This window comes from Eschscholzia californica, unplaced genomic scaffold, assembly GCF_041429995.1.
Source record: "Eschscholzia californica isolate CP2 unplaced genomic scaffold, dmEscCali1.0.p SCAF_3, whole genome shotgun sequence".
NCBI classification, from domain to species: domain Eukaryota; kingdom Viridiplantae; phylum Streptophyta; class Magnoliopsida; order Ranunculales; family Papaveraceae; genus Eschscholzia; species Eschscholzia californica.
Window position 1 is genome coordinate 6,712,986 of NW_028238420.1, and position 17,416 is coordinate 6,730,401.

At 36.6% G+C, this 17,416-nt stretch overlaps 1 protein-coding gene across 1 annotated transcript; it reads left to right on the forward strand.

The window, feature by feature from the left end:
* Nucleotides 1-1,902: 1,902 nt before the first annotated feature.
* Nucleotides 1,903-4,742, forward strand: LOC147548037 (6-phosphogluconate dehydrogenase, decarboxylating 2). The gene is made up of 2 exons (XM_086670894.1): nt 1,903-2,619; nt 3,094-4,742. The coding sequence occupies exon 2, from the start codon at nt 3,101-3,103 to the stop codon at nt 4,562-4,564; it is 1,464 nt and encodes a 487-aa protein (XP_086527020.1). The 5' UTR covers nt 1,903-2,619; nt 3,094-3,100; the 3' UTR covers nt 4,565-4,742.
* Nucleotides 4,743-17,416: the final 12,674 nt, after the last annotated feature.

Sequence of the window (17,416 nt, forward strand, 5' to 3'; positions counted from 1 at the left end):
CTCTGAGTGAACTAGAAATTCATTATTTATTGACTTGTGTTAATAAGGTTTAAACTTCTGAGTTACAGAATATTGACTTGTGTTAATAAGGTATCAAAACTTCTGAGTTATAAAAGGAATAAATAAGCTTTAGACTCCATAAACTTAAGGGTCTTCATGAAGACTTCAAGGGCCAAAATGTGTTTATAGATGGTTGTTATAGAACTTATTCAATTCATGATATATATTCATGATATATCTATCTCATGTAATGAATGTAAATAGCAAACAAGTGTATGTCTATGAAGATGACTCCGTACAAGAAACAAATAAGTGCATTATTAGAGTTGTTGGGCCAAATATTGGTCACCCTTGACAAGTCAAGAAGTCGATTAACTTGGGTGGTCCATGTCTGGATCCCTAAATATGCGCGAGCGAGGTGTTGATTGAACCAACAAAGGAGTGGATCCAGAAAGAGCTATGTCACCTGGGCCCTAGAACAGGAGGTCCGCACAAGTCTCCTACACACCTTGAACTCTGTCACGTCTTAAAGGCCAACAAAAAGTTGGACCTGAGCCCTGAAACAAGAGTTCTACAGAAGTAAGCTTGACACTTTGAGTTTTTCTTTGCCTGAGAGAAATTGAGGTTACATGGAGGCCAGACACCGCTGAATATCCACTTTCCTAATATGAAAGATAAGATCATACGACTATGATTAGAAAGATTCCGTTAACACCTTCGCCTCGTGGCCCTTATTAAAGTCAGTGTCTGGCCACTACAAAATCACAATCGCGATTGACCGTCTCCACGCAAACTTATATAAATGACACCGATTTTCTCTAAAAAGGGATTCGATTCCTAAGCTTTGATTTCTCATTGACTCTTAACCTACAACACTGAACTGGCCTTAGGATTTGCATGTGTACCCCTCCCCATCACGTCATCAACAACACGAATGAAGTAATTGAGGTAACAAAGATAATTGTTTCTGACATATATGGGGCCACTACTATCTTACATCATTACTTTAGCGCTTGAGACAGGAATGCTACTTCAACAACCCCAGAGGTTCGTTATTACAAATCTGAAAATCTTGAAAACATTCGAGCACTTGAATCCGCCATCACCATGACCGGTGCCTCCACCCCGTTCCCGAAGAGGCCAAAGCAGTCGAGGTAGTCGAGCCAGCTGTCTTGGAATATATGATGGAGTTACACAAAGCGGGTGCAGAGTCACTAGTCACTTACGTGGGTAACACCATGACAGAGGTAGAGAAAGAGGAGTTATAAGACTTCTTAAAGAACTATAAACACATTTTTGCCTTCACCACTAATGAGTTACCATGTATAAATTCCTCCATAGCTTCTCATACACAAAACGTTAAGGTCAGATCTATCAGTGTTAGAAGATACGCACTCGACATATATTATCTTTCAGACAACCACACACATGCACGTGGTCTTCAACAGAGCCAATGCCTTACCACCGCATCACCTCGCGCGTGTCTCGCCACAGCTCCCCGAATTTAAATAAACATTTGAGGTTTGTGTTAGAGCATATCATTTTCACTCTCACTCACTAAATTGTTTCCTTAAACTGTAAACATACCTCACTCACTTGAGCATCAGAGCATCTTCTCCCTTTTCTGGAGGTTCCTTTCCCAACTGAGAGCAGTCAAAAAAGGAAGAACATTCGACAATGAAATTAGAGGAGTTATTTACTAGGAAGATACCGGAAATTATCACTTTTCGACACAAATAAGAAAGAAAAGCAATTGGATTAGTGTTCCATATGGTGTACACTTAAAATAGTGTTTCATGGGCTCTCTCTCCCGATTCAACAAAAAATCGACCACGTAACTTGACTTTTTTTAATCAATACTCTTCTTTTTCAGGAATAAAATACTTTTCACGTAGTGCGACAGGGTAGTTATATTTTCAAGAATGAAGAACACATTTCACAAAGTGAAATTATAGTTTTATGATATAATAACACAGCACTTTGAACTTCTAGAAAAATTTGTGTTAGTTGGTATAGCACTATCAATCCAATAATATGAAAGTGTCTCAAAAGTTGTAGTTTCCCTGGGTTCTACCAACTACAAAGCCACCCACCAAGATCTAAAATCTCTAAATATCATTACTGTGACATAACCAATCCCAATTTGCTATTTTCCATGCTTTCTTCTCAATAATTTTCCATGTTAGTTGGCGCAGCCCTCTCAATCATATAAATAACACGCCCTGGTCATATCATCTAATTTCCCAAATCAAATACAATCTTCCCCAATTAGTATTCCTTTTCCGGAAGAAATTTGAATCTGATTTTTTTTTCTCAATTGTGGAATTAAAAACGTCGCAACGATTCAAAAGTAGGCCAACTTTGACCTACAAAAAGGAAAAAGCAAAGATAGTGGTGGTCTGCTTCTTGCTTGAAAAAAAGCTTTTGTTTTTGGTCAAGCTGAGTTCTTTGAATCTTCACAATTCTGAGTTTTAAATCACTTCGCTAGCTATTTAAATTGATTAAATCTTCTGTTTTCTCATATACCCACATCTTAGAATTCTCAGATTTTGAGTTGAAACTTGTTCTTCTCAAGCAATTTCCATCTATTTGAAGCATTTGGGGTCAGGGGAATTACTGGTTTGCTTTCTCTCTCTCTCTCTCTCTCTCTCTCTCTCTCTCTCTGTTTTGCTTTTTTGGTTTTGATGTATGAATTTTCATTAATCTGATCTTTAGGGTTTGATGTTTGATTGAAATACTTTCTGATTTTATATTCTGATCATTCAATTTAATTTTCATTAATCTGGTCTTTAGGGCTAGTGATACTGGGTTTTAGATTTCTTTTGTTGGTTCCTGACTATAATAGTTTCATACCCTTGATGGATTATACTCCATTCTTCAGTTTCATGAACAGATTACCTCATAAACATGCCAATTTTCTCTTAAATAAACAGATTTTGTTTAATTTTGTTGATGAATTACAATTCACAAGTTCTCCTGTTAGATCTTAAAATATGTCTTTCTTTTTGGGTAAAGATATTGAAGTTTGTTGCTTCTGAAACTTGATTTACTATTGGTTACTGCTCCAGCTGATGAATCTGATAATCTTTATAGGTTAAAAATGGCAGCACCACTCTCAAGAATAGGTCTTGCTGGACTAGCTGTCATGGGACAAAATCTTGCCCTAAACATTGCTGAGAAAGGGTTTCAGATCTCTGTTTACAATCGAACAACTTCCAAGGTCGATGAAACTGTCGAACGAGCCAAACAAGAAGGAAATCTCCCCTTGGTTGGGTTCCATGATCCTGAATCCTTCGTCAATTCGATTCAAAAACCTCGTGTTATAATCATGCTTGTAAAAGCTGGATCTCCAGTTGATCAGACCATCAAAACCCTTTCTGTTTATTTGGAAAAAGGTGATTGTATAATTGATGGTGGTAACGAATGGTATGAAAACACAGAGAGGAGAGAGAAAGAGATGAATGAATTGGGCCTTCTCTATCTTGGTATGGGTGTTTCAGGTGGTGAAGAAGGTGCTAGACATGGACCCTCTATGATGCCCGGAGGATCATTTGAGGCCTACAAAAATATCGAAGACATTCTTCTCAAAGTTGCTGCTCAAGTTCCCGATAGTGGCCCCTGTGTTACTTACATAGGCGAAGGCGGATCAGGGAACTTTGTAAAGATGGTTCATAATGGAATCGAATATGGTGATATGCAACTTATCGCCGAGGCTTATGATGTACTTAAGTCAGTTGGAAAACTTTCTAACGAGGAATTACACCAAGTTTTCCTAGAATGGAACAAAGGGGAACTTCTTAGTTTCTTGGTTGAGATCACAGCCGATATATTTGGAATTAAGGACGATAAGGGTGATGGGTATTTGGTCGATAAGGTTTTAGACAAAACCGGAATGAAGGGTACTGGTAAATGGACAGTTCAACAAGCTGCCGATTTATCAGTTGCAGCTCCCACAATAGCTTCTTCTTTAGATGCAAGATTCCTTAGTGGATTAAAAGAAGAGAGAGTCGAAGCCTCTAAGGTATTCAAGTCAGGTGGATTTAGTGAAATCTTTGCCGACCAAGTTGTCGATAAGAAGAAGTTGATCGACGATGTGAGACAAGCTTTATATGCATCAAAAATATGTAGTTATGCGCAAGGAATGAATCTTATTCGAGCAAAGAGTATTGAAAAAGGATGGGGACTAAAATTGGGAGAACTAGCTAGGATCTGGAAAGGAGGTTGCATTATTCGTGCTGTTTTCTTGGATCGAATCAAGAAAGCTTATGACAGGAACGCCGACTTGCCAAATCTTCTTGTCGACCCAGAATTCGCAAAGGAGATTATCGAGCGTCAATCTGCTTGGCGAAGAATTGTATGTCTTGCTATCAACTCTGGTATCAGCACTCCGGGAATGTCTTCCAGTCTTGCTTATTTTGATACTTATAGGAGAGACAGCTTACCTGCAAATTTGGTCCAAGCTCAAAGAGATTATTTTGGAGCTCACACTTATGAGAGAACTGATATACCAGGGTCCTTCCATACTGAGTGGTTCAAGATCGCTAATCAACAATCGAAGATCTAAGCTTTCTCTCAAGTCTTCTACTTCCGTGCTACCGATCGGTCTAATAATGTTTTCCGAGAAATCATATCCCAGATAAGATTTTTCGAATCTTCTTTGTTTGTTTACTTTTCTTGTTATTCCTGCTTCTTTGTCGAACTCCTACCGTATTTGTTATGAACGAAATTTTTATTGTCTTCTAGTTTTCATCGATTTATCTATCTACATTTATATATTCATATCAAAATTAATTATCTGTACATCCTAGCTATTGCTGAACAAGTAGAGGCTAACTGTAAAATGTATGACATAACTCTTCTTCTTTGTCCCTTTTTCGCTCATTTGTTCTGAGGTTGATAGCTAGAAAAACTGGCTTGATATCCAATAAAACAAATCGAAATTAAAGTACTCAAGTTATGTAAATTCGTTATACTAGACAGACGACACTCGAAGCTCTAGATTTCCCCAAGATAGTTTTTGCCATGTGCCAACATATGTCGCTATCTATATCACTGTATATTTATGGTCGAAATTAAAGTTGAGTTCCTTAGTTGTCACCTGTAGTAGTATCTAGAACACTTAATCCAACTATATGGTGATAGTGACAACTCCATTACTAATTATTCATTGAGATGGGTAATGGGTTCTGAGATATTAGCTACTAGTTTGGCTTTAGCAACCACTTGCTTCATTCTTAGGCTGGATTTCTTTAATGTGTCGATCAATGAAGTTTCACTATCCAAAACCATCTACATCTACACTCCTATACTCTGTAACTGATCATCTCATTTGGTTGAATCAAATTACTAAAATATCTTACTAGGAAGCAAGAAAAATCGACTTTCCTACTTCAATGTAATAGGATAGGTTTTCGTTATGTTTCTTTAAGTGGATTTGTATCATATGTTAGCAACACTAGTGTATTTTGATCGAGAACTTTTAACCTTGTGGATTCAAAGACTCTTTTCCCAAGCATCAAGATTAGTGTCATTTAGTTGGGTATCATTGTGAGAGTTTATCTTCCATTGTTGAACCAAGGTGGTGTTGTTAATTCTCATCGTCTGCATCTAACTCGTGTGTATTTAAATCATCTGACTCAAATAGACCAAAAATCAACCATTCCGACGAGTCAGGCAAAAACAAACATTTCGAAGTCTGACTCGAGTCAATCCAAACTTTGAGTCTGATTTTAGATTCGAGTATTCGACTTAGAAAACCCACTACCCAAGTCATGAAATCCTTCTTCATCAATAGTAGGACATATATTTGCAGAGTGCCTATAATCAACCATTACTACTACTTGGTTTTGACAATAACTTGAACGCAAGTGCCTAGTATCTTACTTAAACTTAGGGTTTATGTTTCTTGTCGCCTTGGTGAAGTTTAAATTATAAGTAATCTATGCTTATAGAGATAAAATAAATGAACAACTCACATTGAAATCAACTTAGACTTGCTATTAGTTCTATCTGATCAGACTACTTATATTTCATAGTTCAACTGTCATACTAGAATTTTCATCGAAAGTCATAAGGAAAACAAAACAATTAAGGGAAAACAGGAAATCGGTTAAGTCATTGTTTTACCATTTAAAGAACAACATTAGAAAGCTAGAACCATTACAGTATATCTAACTTTGAACAACTGATAAGCATTTCTATTTACCTTTACCAAACCACTTCATTTTTCTTGCCTGAGAACCAGTAGAAACAGAAGTAGTACCACCATTCTTGGATACCTTGACTACTTGTTCTTGTTTCTTATCAACTTTAACTCTTCTTTCTTCTTCTTCTTCTCTTTTTTTCTCCATTTGTTTGTTTGATTTCTTATTGTTTGGATAATACTTGTTGTTATGACTAGTTCCACCATTCTTATATTGATTATTCGGACCGGAAGATGCATCGGAAGCCATCGAATCATCGGTATCATTATCATCATAGTTATCTTTTGAATTTCCATCATCACTAGGATCATCATCATTATCATCTTCATCCATTGGAGAAGCAATATACATTGTCCATCCAGATTCACTACTACTGCATTCTTCTCCTATGTGTTGGGAAGACTCCATTACTAACTAACTGCAGATAGAATAGAATAGAAGAAGATAGGATAGAATAGAAGAGAGAGAGAGAGAGATCCCAAGAAACAGAGAACTGTAGTTCTTAAATAAGGAAAAGAAGATCTAACACAAACCCAACAGTAATTATCATAAAACCCTGAGAAACCAATCCACAAATGAGTTAATGTGACTGATCCAACTTTCAACCAAAAAGGCAGCTTTTTACACAAATAACTGAGAGACCCATCTCACTCAACTCAATAGAAAAGAAAAGAAAATTGAATGAAAACCCACATTATGATCACCTGGAAATATTACTACTCAACATTAATTCCTCTTGAAACTGAATCATCAGAAAGTGTGTACCTTTTTATGTAGAGAGAGAGAGAGCTAGAGACTAGAGACTAGAGACTAGAGACTAGAGAGAGAGAGAGAAAGACATACAAAACACAAAAAGAATTAGAAACTCAAAAACCCCAAGTTCTTGAAATTGAATTATCAGAGAGAGGTTGGTTGTTCACCTGCTCATTATTACTCTCATAAATTAAAAAGCAAACCAAACCAACCATTAGTTGAGTAAAGAACAGATAAGCTCAATCCACAACAAACAAGATATATAGATTGATTATAAGAAACCCATTGCTCTTAAATAGTTATTCAGAGTACTAGTTTTCAATTCAGTACTTTCTCTTTGTCTTTCCCTTCTTTAATTCTCTGTTTTTGTATTAAACAATTTAGCAGCTTTTTTGTATCAAAAAAATGCAGAGAACCTAACTGGATTCTTTGTTACAGAACATGCTGGATTTCTAGCTCTCTCTTTCTCTCTCTATCTCTATCTCTATCTCACTCTCTGGTTCTGTCTTTCCACCCTGTTTACTGTTCTCTGTCTACCAATAAAGCAAGGCAATGTCTTTATATAGAGGAAGGCCTAAAAATCTTCATTATCTTTGGATTAATTAAAATTAAACAGACTATAAGTTGGGTTATTGTTTGGTAAAAAAAAAAAAACTAGTAATATGTTTATTGGATCTTCTTCTTGTTTCATAACTCTTTATGAGTTTGAAAGAGAAATGACAGAGAAGAAGAGCATGAAAGTAAGTTTAAGATTGATTTTATATAAACTACAAATGGGTTTGGGTAAGTTTTGTCTCATCTTTTAGTAACCAAAAGTTGTAGTTGTTCCCCACCTTATTTCCTCTCTCTCTCTCTATCTCTATCTCTAACTTATTAATTTTCTCTCTCTCTCTCTCTAACTTATTATCTGTTAATACTAGACAACTAAGGACCCTTGAATTATTCTTGTTGCTTGTCCTTTAGCAAATTATATCTTGATTTGCTCTTATCTTGGGCTCCCCATGTGAAAAGATGATCAATTTTGGAGGCTCTTTCTTTGAAATTGAGACAAATATACATTCTCTTATACCAAGGCTTTTTAGGGATTTGATTCACCACCTTTTACCCTTTTGTGGGTCTCAATTTTAATATTAAAACAATCTAAGAAAATGTGTCACTTTGTTCACATTTTCTTAAAAGCAAGAAGACCATTAAAATTTACTTTAATCTTTCATATTCATTATGAGTCAACTTAGGTTAACCTTTGCATTGATTCTATTGAATCTAACCATGTGATCTTATAAGTTCAAAATTGATGTCATTTTACTTATGAGTATATTTAAAATTTGTTTTAAAAATCTTTCACCGGGGTAAAGTATATTCAAAGTTTAGGTATCTGATATTGCCAAAGATATGATATAATTGTACATAATTTCGTCAAAATAATTTTAAAATATTTTCAAAATTAAATGATAAGTTAGGGGAGTTTATCAAACCACTACCCGAACCCGTAATATTCCTAAATTTATCTAAACCAAAATTAGATGTGATGTAGAACAAAATGTCCATTCATGATTTTTGTTTTTGTTAGAGGGGGAATTAGGGTTTAGTTGGTGAATTTTGGTGGGGTGGGTTTGAGCAAATGTGCTGTAAACTCTTCGTTGTTTATAGAGATTAGATTCCATAATCTTCTTTAAGAAAAAGTTAGATCTAATAATAAGTGGTGGACGGGTCCACTGGATTGGAGGAAATGTTTACAAACCACTCAAAATCAAGGGGATAAAGGTAGGGTTTATTGGGGCAACTATTAATTGACTAATCACCGTCAAGTCTAACCATTTTCTTAATGATCTGTTTGGTTCGTTTTTGATTCATTAATAAAGTTTGAAATATCTACTTTGCTTTCAACTAATGTGCATGTTACATGTGTTGCTACTCAATATGCCTAAGCAAATTTTGGATTAGAGGATTACAATAGACAATCATATAATATGTGTCATTTTTGCTTTTCATAGTTCATGAAATAAGAATTCATGTCAGGTGAGAATCGAATCTGTGACTTCTAGATATTCTAAAGCAGATTCGCTACTCCGGAGCCGAAGCCCCAAATGCTTAAAGGAAGGTTCTATGAGATGACTTTGGATCGAGTACAATTTAATAGTTTGTTTGAGTTAGGAAATGAACTTATTTGACCCAAACAATGTGGTTGATAGTGTCCTAATTAGCCTATAGTTGGTCTCAATGTCTATATATTTTCGATAGTTCAAGTCTCAAGAAATTCAACAATTAGATCTATAGTCATTAATTAGAACCAACTACAAAGTTACGAACAACAACAACGTTAACAGTTTTACGTGACTTTAGTGATGGTCAACTTCGTAACAATTTCATCTCTCTATTAAAAAAATATCAACTGTATGCAAAGTAACACCTGAAATCTTTTTCGGTAACTTTATCATTTCGAATAAATAAAGGTGTCGAGATCCTACGTATAATCTTGAATTGCAAGAATCTTTACACACTAAAAATTCAGGGCATATCTACAAAGTGGTGTAGCCATTATGTTTTTGTTACCTCCACAAGAATAAACAAACTTGTGCAACAACATCTAGGCTTTGGCTTTTCAACAAAAAAAAAACATCTAGGTTTTGGAAGAAAGACACGTGAATGAGATGTCATTCTGAATGAGATGTCATTCTGAATGAGATGTCATTCTTAAAGAGATGCCATTCTGAAGGAGATGCCATTATAAAGGAGATGACAATGTGCTCAATTTGTTAGATAGGACAATAATGGCTTTATCCAGAAAATCGTGAAGTCCAGTTGATTTAGGGATTGTTATACTTAGCTAGAAACGAACTACGATCGTCGAATCAATCCAACGATTCGCGGCTAACTTCGATCAGATCCTACAACGTGTTACACCAAAGAGTGACGACTCAATATGCCCTAAGGAAATTTTGGATTAGAGGATTACAATAGACAATCATATAATATGTATCATTTTTGCTTTTCATAGTTCATGAAATAAGAATTCATCTCTGGTGAGAATCGAATCTGTGACTTCTAGATATTCTAAAGCAGATGCGCTACTGCGGAGTCGAAGCCCCAAATGCTTAAATTAAGGAAGTTTCTATGAGATGACTTTGGATTGAGTACAAATTTTTTTTTTTGATGAAATGATCGAGTACAATTTAATAGTTTGTTTGAGTTAGGAAATGAACTTATTTGACCCAAACAATGTGGTTGATAGTGTCTGTAATTAGCCTATAGTTGGTCTGAAAGTCTATATATTTTCGATAGTTCAAGTCTCAAGAAAGTCTCAAGAAATTCGACAATTAGATCTATAGTCATTAATTAGAACCAACTACAAAGTTACCAACAACAACAATGTTAACAGTTTTATGTGACTTTAGTGATGGTCAATTTCGTAACAATTTCATCTCTCTATTAAAAAAATATCAACGGTATGCAAAGTAACACCTGAAATCTTTCTCGGTAACTTTAACATTTCCAATAAATAAAGGTGTCGAGATCCTACGTATAATCTTGAATTGCAAGAATCTTCGCACACTAAAAATTCACGGCATATCTACAAAGTGGTGTAACCATTATGTTTTTGTTACCTCCACAAGAATAAACAAACTTGTGCAACAACATCTGGGCTTTGGAAGAAAGACACGTGAAGGAGATGTCATTCTGAATGAGATGTCATTCTTAAAGAGATGCCATTCTGAAGGAAATGTCATTATGAAGGAGATGACAATGTGCTCAATTTGTTAGATAGGACAATAATGGCTTTATCCAGAAAATCGTGAAGTCCAATTGACTTAGGGCTCGTAATGCATAGCTAGAAGCGAATTACGATCGTCGAATCACTCCAACGATTCGCGGCTAACTTCGACCAGATCCTACAACGGGTTACACCAAAGAGTGACGACTTGATCGTAAAGATATGGCTCTCTCCATTAGTGTGTTCTTAATTTCATATGGTGTCACGAGCATATGGTTAATTCTCGGCGCGAAACATAGTTATATATGGAACAATGTCAAAGAATTTACCTACAAATGGCAATCATTCGAAGGACCCAACTTCTTCCAAGCATCTCATTGGGCGACTTCTCTATGAGTCATTCTGTCGGATGAAACTTTTTTCGTGAATTATCTCAGTCAGTTCATGCAACTCCCTCAATCAATTCAAATGGATGCGGCTACTCGGGTTCTACGTTACCTGAAGTGAACTCTTGATCATTGGATTCTCATTTCTTCTGCTAGTTTTCTAACTCTCCATGGCTTTGACCTAAATTGGGACAATCGTCCATAACACATCGCTCCACAACTTGCTCTTTCAAGACGCGTGGTGCAAGTCCGTTGTCTTGGTGTTCCAAGAAACAACAATTGTTTCTTGTTCTTCTATTCCAGCAAATGTTGTGCACTTATTGCTTCACTCACTGCTGAATTTTAGTGGTTTAAATACTTGTTTCAGGATCTTTGCATTTTTCTTTCGGACCCTTTTAGGTTTTATGTGACAATAAGGCAACCATGCATATTGTTGTTTGTGCAATTTTCAACGAACGAAGTAACAATATCGAACTCGATTGCCACTTTGTTTGTGAAAAAATTTAAATCTGATCTTAATCAGACTCATCATACTCGCTCCACTAATCAGGTAGCAAACACTTTTACCAAGCCTTTGCTTCATATTGATTTCACTTCAATTTTTCCTCTTGCTCCAACTTAGGGGGTGTGGAAATAATCGTGATAATGCCTAAAATTATATGGTAATATACAATAGCGATAGCGTAAGCGAAAAATTGTACAAAAGAGGTTTTTTCCCCCTGGAATTTCCTTTCACAATAACAGTCACTAGATTATGATTGCAAAAGATTGGACAAATTGTTATAGGATGGTGCGGACCAGCCTTCTTGGCTGCTAGTGATACTGTACGCTTTGGCACACCTGGGCCTCGCGGTTTTAAAAGGACTCACTAGGAAAGGGTGCTTAACCTCTTAAGAGGAGCACCACACTCTGTCTCACCACCAGTGTGGGATTGTTGCCACAACACAAATGAGGTTTTCATATGATATTTTCTTTCACAAGAACCGTCACTAGATTATGACTACTTCCTGTTGCCGGTAATACGTTTCCTGACGGTTGCTTTCGTTACAGTTCGCCTTCCACTAGCGAAGACTGTTAACGACGATTTTTAAGACTTAACCACGGTTTTAACCGTCGCTTAAAATCTTTTTATTAGTGCTACTATTTTCATATTTGCTTAACTCTTGTATATATTTCCATATACACACTATTATATATATACACATACAAAATGATCAATAAACCTATACTACTGTTCTCCATTATTTTATTTTTTTTTTGTTGAACTAGCTTTCATAAATTACAAAACAGCGTTATTACAATATTTATTAACTAAAATACATGGTATGTTCTTCCATATCTTGCTCGCAATTTTCTTCCTTGCCCATTTCGCTAGTCTGTCTGCACTATAGTTGAGCTCTCTGTTGGTATACTTGAATTTCACCACTTCAAATTCTTTCCTGATATCACTGATTTGGCTAATGTGAATTAAAGATTGTCAGTTCACCGTATGCCGTTTGTTGTGGAGATGTTTGATGAGGTTGATATTATCACTTTCTACTATTATATTCTTGAGATGATTTTCTTTCCCCCATTCGAGGCCGAGTAAGATTGCCATTGCCTCTCCTTCTTCACTATTTCTGGTTCTTGTGGATTTTACCTTCGCTGCTATGAATTTTGAATCTGCATTGTGAGCGATGAAACTAATTCCCTTATTGGATGTTACCTTGGTAAAAGACGCATCAACATTCACTTTAGTAAAATTTGGGGCGGAGGAAGCCATTTTTCATTAGTTTTATGCTTGATTTTAGCCTTATTGATACTTGGTTTAGGAAAGTTCTCGATCATTCTAATAATTTTGCTGAGGTCATTAATTTCATGTTGAAACCAATGATCTGTTGGGTTTTACACCCTTCTACTAGTGTTTATAGCGGAAATATGACATCTAATGTCTACACTAGTATTCCCAGGATCACATGCAAAACTAGTAATTAATCTAATGGAGATAGTAGATTACCTTAATCGCTTTTCCCTCGAACTAGTTGAATTGATTGAAGAAGACCAAGAGCTTCAAGTGTAGCTCCTCTACTTGGGACACGAGCAATCAATTTGATCTCCCACCTTGTTGTATAGCTAGCACACCAATGGTGGTTGGATAGAAGAACACCTTCTTCTTTGACTAGATTGATAGTAATGGGAAGGGAGATTTTAAAAGGCCTCCCCGTTTTTGTTAAAAGGCCTCCCCATGGTTTCGTTGACTTAGTAAAAAACCTTTGACTTAGCTTGGTTAAAGGCCCCCCCTCTTTGAATGGGTGAAAAAAACCTCCTTTAAAGGTGTATTTCACCCACATTATTTGACAACGCCACATCATCATCTTCTCCGGCAGAGTCGCCGGCCGGCCAAACTTCCGGCCGGCGACCTTCAAAATTTTTTTTCTTTTTTCTCTCTCTCTCTCTAAAAAAACAAAAAGATTTTTTTTTTTTTTTAAACTCTCTCTCTCTCTCTAGATCTAGAGAGAGAGAGAGAGAGAAGACAAAGGGTCTGCGAAACAGACCCTTTGAAGGTCTGTTCGCAGACCTCTAATGGGGTCTGCGAACAGACCTTCAAAGGGTCTGTTTCGCAGACCCTTTGTCTTCTCTCTCTCTCTCTAGATCTAGAGAGAGAGAGTTTAAAAAAAAAAATCTTTTTGTTTTTTTAGAGAGAGAGAGAAGAGAGAGAATAAAAAAAAAAATTTTGAAGGTCGTCGGCCGGAAGTTTGGCTGGCCGGCGACCCTACCGGAGAAGATGATGATGTGGCGTGGTCAACATCACCGGTCTTGGGTTAAGTTTGACCTAACGGCGTTAACTTTGCCGTTAGGTCAAATATTGATGAAGGAGGTGCTCTTTTGTAGAGGGGCCCTATAACCAAATGGGTTATAATGAGGGGCGCTTTTAGCGGGGAGGCCTATTAACAAAAACGGGGGGGCCTTTTAAAATTTCCCTAATGGGAATTAGCTCACTTTCTCTTCTCTACTTGATGTGGTAGAGTAAGAAAGCTTAGAGAGAAATTCCACACCTTATTCTCTGCCCTAAGAGTGTTTATATAGAACCCTAATAAGAATCCACCTCCTTTTAGGTTTCCTAAAACACCCTTTAGAATAAGATTTAGGGAAATAGTCGAAAATAACAACTATTGGTATTTTCTCAATTCCCTAAGGAGGAGGTGCCCAAACACCACGAAAATTGGCAGATATAATGTTTATTATATCAGAAACTAACCCTCCAAAATTCAGCCCAATCCGAGTCATAGAAGTACCCGAACCGGTCTAGGCCCAAAAACCCTGTTTTTGGCCTTTTTGTACTATCTTTGCCTAATTCCTTTTTAGGCCTATGAGATATGTTTATGGGACACTCCCATGATTATATCTCACTCCCACTAGTCATATCCTAGATCAATTTGTCACTCTTATGTGTAACCCGTTGTAGGATCCGATCGAAGTTAGCCGCGAATTACTTCGTAATTCGACGATCGTAGTTGGTCTCTAGCTACAACTCTACGATCCCTAAATCAATCGGACTTGATGATCTTCCACATCAATTATCCTATCCGACAATTTGTTCACATTGTCACCTTGGTCGAAGGACATCTCCTTCAACTCCTTCAGACTCCCACTTGGACTTAGAACAAGTGCAATGCCTCGATTCCCGTGTCAATTTAGTATCCCATCTGATACGTCACGTCATTCAGACTTTCTTGATATCCGAGTACAACTGTAAAAGACAAACGATTAACTTTAATCCGTTTGAGCGCGGCCACGCATTTTCAGTTGCTACTCATCAAGTGGCCTTGAGATACTTTGTACCTAATGTGATTAGGGTGACACAATCCATTCTTGCGCTCCCACTTAACTTCATGTCTATCCTGTCCTTCCCAGTATCCGTCTTTATAACCTCCTTTTACGGCGCGGCGTTTAACGGAACCAAAGTCGGGCATTCCTTACATAAGATGAGTGGAGCACTCATGTTTTGAGGAATCTCTCCAATTGTCTTTATGAGAAGTATTGACGTTCATCACGAGTGATGTACTTCTCATTTGAGGGTTATCCAGTGTATAAACCTTTTACACACCCACGTAGTCGAATAGAATATACTATTCATATAGCCCATGAAACTGCGCTATCCCATCGACTCCCGTGCTAGTCTTCGTGAGTCATTGTTGTCCATGCAATGACCTGGACCAGGGATTTTTGATAATAATTATTCCAAGTTCACTTAATAGGGTTTCATTCATCAGATCACGTATCTGACAAACCTATTCGGAACGTTTTATTATCGATGGACTGTCGTTTAAACACTAAACCAAGTTTAGACGACTGGTGAAATAATTCTTATTATTTCTGATAACGAGAGTTGTAAATCTGAGCCTCTTCCGTAAAACTCCTTTTACCCACTCAGTTTTACTTGTCGAGGTTTAAAATTATACCTCATGCCTTAGACTGTGTATGAATCTCATACTATGTCTAAGGTGACAGTTTAGTTTGACCACCGTGGTAGTCGGTTTTAAACTTTGCTTATTATCAATTAATTTGAAGATTACTATCTTCAACCTTGATAATATCTAGTAATCTTTACTAGGGTTAAGGCCTTTAATTCTTTGTGTAGTATTTGCAACAGTTCCCGGCTTAAAACACTTTTAGCCTACTTTCCTTCCATGTCTGGAAGTTTGCTACGATGACATGTTCAACTTTGTACTACTTCATCCTTTAGCCTTCTAGGATGTACTAAGTAGTGTTTCGGTTTTCCAATCCGAATTCGGATGTTTAAATGCTAATCATGTCCAACATGATTGACTTTATGTTTTCGAACATAAATGTCTCTCTCATGCGTGCTAGCTCATCGGTGTCTTTTAGACTCCGAGTTTTGCAACGCCCTCTGTCATGAGTTTTTGGGTCGAAATTCTTTTAGACTTTCCGAGTCTTAGATTTTTTGTTTCGGATCTCAAGCATCTCAGCGTACTGAGTCTCTCTAATCCTATCATCCTTTTGATCTATGCTTATAGATCTTCAGATGCCCAAAATGGCATTTTATCCTTTTGTGTGTGGTCCTTTATTGAGTCAGTTCGTTACTGTTATACAACACCTTATGTCGTACTCAATCTTTTGTATGTACTCTGCATACGGACCCGGAAGGTTTGTTTACTCCCACTTACCTTCTTGAAACTCGTGATTCAAGATTTTCTTCATTCTCCAGGAATCAAATTTCTCTGATTGCCTTTTGAATCGAAGATTCTAACTCTTGCGTGCTTTTAATCCTTCGATAGATTTCTGAAGCATGCTTGTGGACATAACTTGATTGGAAGAATCTTTATTCTTCTTGTCTCGTTTCGGGAAACACGAATGTTTCCATCCTTCTCAGTTTTCTATTTTGGAAAACCAATTTAGGTCTTTTGTTGACTTAAATTATCAAGCTTCATGTCTTGACGAGATATGGATTCCACGATGATTTTGGCTTCTAGCCAAAATCTAGAGTCAGTTTCCGTTTCTGCGCAGGTCTTTTATCTCTTCAGAAATAACCTTTATTTTCTGTGTCTTTGAGATTTGACCTTTTAGGGCTTTTGAACAACAATTTGGAATTTTCTCAACTACTTTGAGATATTCCTTTAGAGACACTTTCACTTGTTTTGAGAGTTCTCCGGCGACTGACATTCGCTTTTGTGCGGTGGGTTTATTAGATCATGTCTTTAACCTTTCCTTTTCCGAGGAACCGCAGTTTGTTGCTCTTGGTCGAATTTAATCGACTTGTACAAGTTTCATGATTGTTCTTCATGACCCTCCATGATTTTTCTCATGATCGAATTAAATCGACTTGTACTTTTCTCCCACTTATTCTTTTAATAATTAGTGTTTTCTCCCAGACTACTAGGTATGCTAATTATTAGAAGAATACTATCATGAGCAACAAACACTTTGTTCTCTTGATTTGTTATGGAAGAAGCCCAAATTTCTTTTAAAAGAAATTGCGTCAGATATTAGCTAGTTTTGTAATGCTTTTACAAGCTTAGCTGTTAGACGGAATTTTGGTAGTTTTGTGAGAAGCTATGTCTAGACTAAATGGATTTTGGAGGATAGAGTTTGATTCGTGTTCTTCATCTTAATCCTTTTGGACACTCCAAATATGGATAGGTTAGAAGTACGTTTGAAGATCAATCTCTGTTTTTGACTCAAGGCTTTCTTTCTTGTCAGTTTGATTCATGTTTTGGTTATAGTGGACTTGTTGTCCTCATCCCTTTCGATTGGGATGAACCTATCTTATAGGTTTTTGACCAAGTTTAGAATCTTTTGGTATAGTTTGTTAAACTTAGCACTTATTAACATCTCAATTTAGAAATAAAATTCTTTATTGA